At 34.0% G+C, this 9,543-nt stretch overlaps 2 protein-coding genes, 1 long non-coding RNA gene and 1 pseudogene across 3 annotated transcripts; 2 read left to right on the forward strand and 2 right to left on the reverse strand.

Moving 5' to 3' along the window:
* LOC109343791 (protein EMBRYO SAC DEVELOPMENT ARREST 3, chloroplastic) lies at positions 708 to 2,069 on the forward strand. The gene is made up of 3 exons (XM_019582265.1): positions 708 to 967; positions 1,116 to 1,265; positions 1,708 to 2,069. The coding sequence occupies exons 1-3, from the start codon at positions 779 to 781 to the stop codon at positions 1,783 to 1,785; spliced, it is 417 nt and encodes a 138-aa protein (XP_019437810.1). The 5' UTR covers positions 708 to 778; the 3' UTR covers positions 1,786 to 2,069.
* LOC109343790 lies at positions 2,099 to 3,243 on the reverse strand (annotated as a pseudogene).
* Positions 3,989 to 6,016, forward strand: LOC109343792 (capsanthin/capsorubin synthase, chromoplastic-like). The gene has a single exon (XM_019582266.1). It carries the CDS (start codon positions 4,133 to 4,135, stop codon positions 5,654 to 5,656), a length of 1,524 nt encoding a protein of 507 aa, XP_019437811.1. The 5' UTR covers positions 3,989 to 4,132; the 3' UTR covers positions 5,657 to 6,016.
* On the reverse strand, positions 7,077 to 8,987 carry LOC109343794. Its single transcript, XR_002107258.1, has 3 exons — positions 8,838 to 8,987; positions 8,675 to 8,745; positions 7,077 to 7,339 (listed from the first exon to the last, which is right to left on the reverse strand). It is a non-coding gene; the product is annotated as an uncharacterized LOC109343794 (long non-coding RNA).

Below are 9,543 nucleotides of genomic sequence, written 5' to 3' on the forward strand. Positions count from 1 at the left end.
CATGCCCACAAAACAATGAATATTAGTTATTGCGCATCTTTCCCTTTACTTGCTTGTATTCTCGTATAAATTGGATTGAAATTTTTTATGCTAATATTGACTTGAGTCTTCATGACACTTTTAGGTAGAAAATCATGTATCACACAATGAAAGATCACATTTAGTTTTTCATATATCATATAGAACAAATTACTCGAATCTAATCAACACAAACTATTTAGCTCATCTAATATAATTAATTAGGTTTCAGTAATTCGAGATTCAATACCCCAATCAATCTAAATTAAAGAGTTTCATAAGAAATATAATTTCATTTTTGTGATGCAATAAATTAACATTATTTAGATGTTATGTAAATTGAGAAATGAGTTTGTAACTACTAAATTTCCTTTAACTATATATTGTAATCTATTTGTTCTATTGACTAAAAAAAATGAAATCAACATGATGAATCCATTTGTTAAAATAGCTGAATTTTTAACTTCAAAAAATTGAACATATAAATAATTAGCACAACATTCAAAGAATAATAAAAACAAATTAAATTACCAATTATTCCACATATGACAAAAGAAAGGAGAGGTCACAAAAAGACTATTATAAAAGAGAAGAAAATTATTAGAAATAATAATAGGTTGTTAACAATAATAAATAGAATCAAATGATATTTGTAGAATAATAAAATAAGTAAGAAATGATATTTTTGCAAGCACAAAAAATCATTTTCTATTTTTTTCTATCCCTTCATCAATATTCATCGCCACCCACCTATTCTCTCATGAATCAAATGGCTTTCTCTATATCTTGTTGTTGTGGATCTCTTATTTTCAATTCAAAATCGATGCAAACTAAGTTTAATTCCAATTCCTGCAACAATAAAGTTTCTACCTTTAGGGTTCGTGTTTCAATGATTGATTCCTCTTCTGATTTCACTAGACGCACTGAACAAGCTTGGTTAATCTCTCAGGTTAGTTTCAATTCATATCTCATTGAAATCATATACCTATTGGTTATTGCTTTGTTGAATAATTAATGGACTGGTCTGAAATTAAATATAGTTATGGTATTTGCATTATGGTCCTTCATTTATCGTATATTTATTATGATGCTTGCAGCAACCTAGTCCAATTGGGTGTTCATCTTGTAACTCAAAAGGGAATATTGAATGCAAATGGTGTGGTGGTACTGGTTTTTTTATTCTTGGTGATAACATGCTTTGTGAAGTCCCATCCAGGAACACTAGCTGTAAAATTTGTGTTGGAAAGGTACCTTTTTTATGAAATATTATTTGTATTCGGTTTTATATTGGTACCGGAGGGGGAGTTTGATGCAACTGTAAGGTTGCTCAGATCACGATTTCAAATCGTGGAAACAGTCTCTCAGGTTGAGGGAGTAAGACTGTGTACAACTGTACATATACCCTCCCTAGACTCCACTGAGCGGGTCCACTGGGCCACCCTTTTTAAGTTCTATATTGTTACTCTACATTCTCAAAATACCAATTTACTAGAGACTTATTGTGGAAACAGTCTTTTCGGTTGTGGGAGTGAGACTGTGTACATATACACTCTTTCTCCAGACTCCTCTAAGTGAGAGCCTCCTGCGCTGGGGTGTCCGCTTTTTAGTTCTATTCTATATTGTTACTCTACATTCTCAACATACCAATATACTAGAGACTTATTGTGTCCATTATTTGTTATTATTCAGGGATCAATGTGCTGTTCTAATTGTCAAGGAACAGGCTTTCGTGCAAAATGGTTGGAAGAACCTCCTATTCCCATGTAGCCAAACTACAAATCAAAATGTTGGTGTATGATTTTAGGTTGTAAGATATTCAAGTTATATTATGCCTCAGTTACATTTGTCTGGCATACATTGAACAGTATTGTCTAGTTGATGTTTTGTCAAATGCTTACATGTTACAAGCAATTGATTACTTACATGTACAAGTACAATAGTGCTAGTGTCATTCTTTTACAAAATGTAATATAGAGGAGCAGTGTTAAATCATTGATACAGGTGATTATATTTCAACATGTAAGTTTACGATGTTTTCATATTTTTCTTTATTTGGTTAGATAACAGAGAAAGGTCAGTGTAGATGTCATGCAACCATTTATCATTTTCAGTATTTATCATAAAACAAGTTATAAGTATTCCTTTGAAAATAACTATTTTTAGCAACTTGTCCCTCATAATCTCCTATGTATCCTGATAAAGTTTGTTGTATTCATTGCGATGGCGGTTGAGCATGCATAGATGCCAACAGAGCAAAGTGAAACAGATACTAGCAGTAGTGCCATCCACTGTCTCCCAGATATCAGAATTGCCAATGAGGCTAATGCAACAGCCACAGCCGAAAGGGCATTTTTCCATGCTTCGAAAGCTTTGACGACAGTTCTACATCCCTTGCAATGTATTACATGCCGAAAATATCTACTGGCTAAGTTTGGAGCATGCATTGTTCCTATGCCCCCCCCCCCCTTAGCAGGTGAGGAAGCTGATAGTCCTGCAACAATACCAGCTGGTGCATGTTCTACCACAGCAGGCTCTTTGGGCAATGAAATAGTGCTGTGACCAAATGGTAAGGCATCCCATGCCCCACTTTGTCCATCCACTTTCTGTATTCAGCAACCCACGTGTCTGATGATTTTAGATTCAAGTACAGATCCTTTGTGGGAACCTTCTCTTTCAGTTGAATTTCATTTTGGGATGATGAATCCCATGTCTTCCTCAAAAACCTTGCTTGCATTCTAGTGGAAGTACCATTTCGGGAACAGTTTTGCCAATGGGGATCTTTTTGTTGCTCCAAACCTCACTATCAGCAATGATTTACCTTGCCCAGTGAAGTAATTTTTTTCACCATTTTTATCAACAATTTCCCTGTTATTTTGTAGAACAAAGGAGCCTCGAACCGTAAGAAATCAGGTGTAGATCCATCTTTCTCTTTGCCCCAGCAACCTGCAAACCCTCTATCAGTTCTTTCAGTTACTTCAAAAAGCAGTGGCTGTGTATCCTCTCATTTTGCAGTCTAATCTGTTCTATCATGTTGCATAATCACTGCTTAGTCCAGCTGGTTCTGTAATTGCTGTTAACTACCCTTTCTCTCAACAATCTAATAAGTTGAGCACATTTGTTCCTTGTCATTGTGAAGATATTTGTTTTATTTGTTGCATAAGTTCTGTATTGTCGTATTCTTTCTTTAGTCTATTCAGTACTCACAGACCAAAAGCTAGACAAATCCTGTACTGGATCTATAATCTGAAATCTTGATACATGTACAGAACTGAATAGCATTTAATAAAATGTAGAAAGATATAGGAAAAGTTATCCACTATTTGTATCATCTCAGAAACAATAATCTTATTAACAATATAATTGTTTGTTATTAGTGACAAAGGGGATAATACAAAAATAATGAGTATATTCTCCTGAATGTGTGCTTAAAAAACATACAGCAACAGCCAGATTCTTTATCCTACAAGGTTGGGTTCACGGTTAAGAAACATAATGCAGAAATTTTTTACAAGGCATGTTAAAAGGTCAAGATAAAATGTTATGGAGAACAATTTTAGGAACCTTTCTTTGACCTATTATGAAACTTTTTATTCACTAAGTTTACTCTATCTTGTATGTGACAACCTGTTTAACTCAAAATGGAACCATTTATTATTTACTGCCTTTCCTGTCATTGTTATTTGTACATCTATCTGATTGTTATGTTTTCATTTATCTAAGTTATATTACACATTATCGTATCTTTTTTGGTATAAGCAATAATATACATTCATCTTATGAGTGATGAACTAATCTTTTTTAAAATACGTGTTGCTCCTTTCAACAAGTGTTGCTCTACATTTTTACAACACTAGCGCCTTGTTGGCGTTACCAAAGCAATATCTTTAATATATTTTATTAAATATTTTTAATCACTTAGCAAAAATAAAATAGAATAATGAATAAGACAATTCAGGTGAATACAAAGTGAGTATGTCTAAGCCCATCAGAAACTATCTGAGGTTGAAGCCCATATGTTATTGTTTTTTATTCCCATTTTGTCTGCATTAGCCAAAATCTCATATATATAACAATTTTGCTTTGCTATACTTCTTCAATTCTTCAACATCAAAAAATGGTGACCCATTTTATGTTATTGAAGCCACTACCACTTCCAACCAAGAATCTTCACCAACTTCTCCACTCACCCAAACTTTCACCCCCTCTTCTTCCAACAACCCATCACAAAAAATCATCACTTTCTTCAACAACACAATTCAGGATTAACAGCAGCACAAGCAAGTTTGGAAATTTCCTTGATTTGAAGCCAGAATACCAACCACAATCCTTAGACATTGACCTTCATTGGTGTCACCCTTCTGATCAATCTCGTTTCGATGTGATCATAATTGGTGCTGGCCCTGCAGGTATAAGGCTAGCAGAACAAGTTTCCTTATATGGAATCAAGGTTTGTTGTGTTGATCCTAACCCTCTCTCTATGTGGCCTAACAATTATGGCACATGGGTTGATGAGTTTGAGAATCTTGGCCTTGATGATTGTTTCGATAAAACTTGGCCTATGGCTTGTGTTTATCTTGATGAGGGTAGGAACAAGTTTTTGGATTGTCCTTATGGGAGGGTTAGTAGGAAGAAACTTAAGGAAAAATTGATTAAAGGGTGTGTTTCTAATGGTGTTAGATTTTATAAGGCAAAGGTGTGGAAAATTGAGCATAAGGAATTTGAGTCTAGAGTTTTATGTGATGATGGGGTAGAATTGAAAGGGAGTTTAGTTGTTGATGCAAGTGGATTTGGTAGTACTTTTGTAGAGTTTGATCATAGAGTGAAAAAGAGAAACCATGGTTTTCAAATTGCTCATGGTATTTTGGCTGAGGTTGATGAACACCCTTTTGATTTGGACAAGATGGTTTTGATGGATTGGAGGGATTCCCATTTGGGGAATGAGCCATACATGAGAGCTAACAATTCAAAGTTTCCAACTTTCTTGTATGCAATGCCTTTTGATTCCAATTTGATATTTCTTGAAGAGACTTCGCTTGTTAGCCGCCCGGTTTTGTCGTACGTGGAGGTGAAGAGGAGGATGGTTGCAAGGCTAAGACACTTGGGAATTAGAGTGAAAAGGATAGTGGAGGATGAGAAGTGCTTGATTCCGATGGGAGGACCTCTTCCCCAGATCCCTCAAAATGTGATGGCTATTGGTGGGATTTCCGGGGTAGTCCACCCTTCCACCGGGTACATGGTGGCTCGAACAATGGCTCTAGCACCGGTGGTAGCTTCTGCAATAGCCGAGTGCCTTGGCTCTACCAGAATGATAAGGGGGAAGCAACTTTATAGTAAAGTTTGGAATAGCTTGTGGCCAATTGAGAGCAGACTCAATAGGGAATATTACATTTTTGGAATGGAGACTTTGTTGAAGCTTGATTTGAATGGAACTAGGCGTTTCTTTCATACATTTTTTGACTTAAAGCCTTATTACTGGAAAGGATTTCTCTCTTCAAAGTTAACTTTCATGGAGCTTACTTGTTTATACATATCACTCTTTGGGCATGCCTCAAATCCATCCAAGTTTGATATTGTCACAAAGTGTCCTATACCATTGGCTAAAATGATGCACAACATGGCCTTGGAATCCATTGTATGATGGAAGGTTTTGAAACACATACACAAGCTAAATTTGTTTTTTTTTCACAGTTGAATTTGCTTATTGATTTGCTGAAATATCATTAACCTTATAATGTAGCTGCTAGGAACTATTTCAGTTCAGTTGAATGTGAAATAGATATCCATCTCTTATGCAAATGAAAATGATACTTTGGTTCTTTTCTCTCTGGCTATAGTTATGTCAGTGTTTTATGTTAAGTGAAAGTTTTTCCTTTCTATTATGGTAATAGTCTTCTTTTTTCATGTGATATGAATAATTAATACAAAAGACACCCTGTGTATTCTTTATACAAATTTGTTAAACAATGCTCTGTAGTTATAAGACAAGAATTGACAAATTGTATACTACACATACCAGAATTTACCCAATATCTAAAAATTTATGAACGGATTGTGTATATGTTTTATATATTGTGATTACATTATCATATTATTATTGATTCTTCAAGAAAAATAAGAAAAATGAATGATAAATAATATACTGATTGTGTATATCTTTACAATGATAATACATAGGAGATGAAATAATGTATAATAAAATTGATAACCTCTTGATTTGGCTAGCCAGTTTATTATTCTTTACATTTTTAGTATTATTTTAAACTAGAGCAAATGATCAAGTGAAAATCATACATTGAGCTGTGTAATTTCATTTGCTTTATTATGTATAATGTATCATCCACCACTCATATTTAATTATCATTTGCTCGTAAAATACTTCACTACATAATAAATCCTCCCATATGATTCAGTATTATCACCCTCAAGTGGCAATCTTATACATGAGGCATATCTTCAAATCAGCATCACAATATTAGGTATAATGAGATTTCTATTGTTGCCTGGCTTTAACCTATTATAACTATCAATATTACTACCTCATTGTCATCCAATATAATTGGCTTCATATTAGATAATCTGATATTCCATCCATGTTTCAGGCACACAACTTTGCCTAACATTACAAGCCATATGGTTAGGATCTCTCTTGTCTTCCTCTATATGCACAATGTATACTACTCCCTATCGCGTATTCGCGTTTAACAGTAAAGTTTACTAATGCAGACCTGGAGTGAGAGCCTCTGCTAAGATTTTGGTCCATTTCACTAATCTTAGAAGACCTTGGAGTAGATGGTCAAGATTTAAGTTTGCCGCTTCTGTGAAACGCCAATTTCCGAAGGCAATCAATCAGCAGCAAAATTACCTTCCTTGCAGGCAGGTAACTTGTTAATGCATTAGCAATAATAAAGCATAGATTGCAAGATGATAAATTTCATTCCTGGATAGACATTTTAATTTAAATTTCTCAGTAAAGTCAGTTCTCAATTGATCAAGTGATAGGCACGGCCGTGACCGTCGTAGTGCTAGTGTCACACGGATATGTGAACTTACAACTCTGATTGTAGAAAGTTGAAACATATATTCAAGTCCATAAAACTGTATGTGATGTCTGTTATAAAATATAAATAATGGTAACAGTTACATTGCATAAGCTGAAAAGCCTTAGTATGGAAATACCTCCATTCAATTTCCGAAAGCACTAGGCATCACACATTTCTCACCAAAAGACAAGCATTTTTGCTCAAATGTTCTTCCAAATTTTATTATATTCTGTCCATATTTTCTCATACAAACTCCAGACTTCCAAGATTGACTGGCAGGTCTGAAAAAATGCAACATGGAGAGAAAAATAAAAAACTCAAGCAAGGACATCTTACTGAGAGAGCGATATTAGCTAAACTCTAAAGATACGTTTCGGAAGTAAGGTTATACCGCATGTTCCCCATAGACATAAACCACAAGGGGTTGGTTTGGCAGTTGATGAGCATGTGATGTGAGAGTCAAGAGTAATGAATGATGGGGTTGTAAATACTAACTGTGGTAATTACATAGGATTAGGCTACCCATACATAAGGTTAGGCTGCAAACAATATTCTTATGAACCCGTTAGTCTCGGCAAGGATTAGACAGGCAAGATCAACTAGTCAAGGTAAACACAAACTGGCCTAGACATAACCTGGTCACAAGACCAACTTTTCTCCGTATAGCCATGAAATAACATCATGTAACACAAATTCTAAGGCAATAGTTAGAAACCTATCACACAGATAATGTCTATTCCTATGAAGGTAATCTTTTCTTCTTATATTAGAAAAGAGTATCACATGCTGAAAATATACTGGTGTCGCGATGAGTTATTGTTGCAACTAGCAAGCTTTATAAATAACGCCAAATTTTATTTCAAACTAGTTCATATGATCATGCAGTTTACCCTGCCTACATTTGGTATCTCTTATTTCCTCATATGCTTCACATCATATAACGAGTAACGACACTCAGTCACGCGAAACTAAAACTATCATGCACTAAAGATGGAACCAAAAATTGAAACCAATTTAGTTGTGCACAGCTAAAACCAACACAATCAATTCGATAGGAGATAGGCAAACTATAAAGAAGTACAGAAAAGAACATTCAAAGGAAATATATTCCTTAACAATAATAATCTCAATCTGGTTGGAGAAAACCTCACTAGTCTTCATAGATTTATGTTGGGGTGCATGACTTTAAATTAAAACCCGAGTACGTGACTATGTGTATTTTTATGCTATACATAGTCAGTCCTAAGCCCGGATAAAAGGTGAAGGGAGTCTTAGGCACTCGAAAGCCAGCATAAAACTTTGTCGAATCTTTACAATATGACTTTAAATTAGTTCTTTACATTATACTGTTACAGTTCGCAAATTCACAGAGGTATAAACCATACCAGAAGGAGGATCCAACAAATTTGACGAATTAAAAACTTAGTATATAGTGTATACATGACATCATACATTTTTAAAACCCAAACAACATAATCAATTGTAGAATCATATACATATAATGAAATTAAACTTTGAAGGTAATTAATTTGCATTAGTTATCAAATTGCAACCACTACAATGATTCCATCTAAAATCATAAGTAAATATAATGGCTATGAAAGAGATTAACGAACCTTGTGATTCAATTGGACTTTCTTCTGTGTTGAGGTTGTTTCTCGGTGGCTAGTTTATAAATCCAAAACACCTATAAGTAGTTAAAAAATGGAATAATGAGATTGAAAAAGATGAGATAATGAATGAAATATAAGAAGAAGAAAGTGGAGAGAGAAAAATGACCAGAGCGAGAACATGAAGTGAAATTAGAAGAAGGAGTAAAAGAGGTAGAGTGTCAAAGATCCATGGTCGCGTCAATGAGTATTCTTGCTCCTTTCCCATTCTACACTCTTTCCCATTTCCCACCAAAAACTCATTAGGGTTTCTTTTAGGTCGGAATCATATGTCCCAAAATGAACGTGTCTTCATGTACATAATCAATGAGCTTTCTCCATGTACGATAAATATGTTATTTTATGTTTTTAGAAATTTTCATTTTAATTAAGTGTTACTTTTCATTGGATCGGGACAAGAAAATGAGATATGTGATCTAAATGATATATCTTGTATAACTACAATTCACATGGATAAGGATCTGTTGTCTTGGTATCTTGAATCAATAATGTTGAAATAAAAACATAAAAATAATAAATATTTCATTTTTTAATTAACATGTTAAGTTTTTTTGACTTATTTTGGAGGACTTAACAAAGAAAATAAAGGAAAGAGAAAGTTGAAGAGAATGAGAATCTTCCTCCTATTTAGTAAAAGAGAGTGGGGAGAGAAAGAAAATAAAAGCAGTGAGACCACTGACTTTTAGTTTCATCTCTAATGTGATAAAAAATGGTAAATGGAGATAATTTTTTTTGTATTTACAATAATGTTCTTAGCTTTATCAAATCTTTATTATTATTTAAAGAGTAAAATTGTTTTTTTTTATATAAAAACA

Source organism: Lupinus angustifolius, chromosome LG03, assembly GCF_001865875.1.
Source record: "Lupinus angustifolius cultivar Tanjil chromosome LG03, LupAngTanjil_v1.0, whole genome shotgun sequence".
NCBI classification, from domain to species: Eukaryota; Viridiplantae; Streptophyta; class Magnoliopsida; order Fabales; family Fabaceae; genus Lupinus; species Lupinus angustifolius.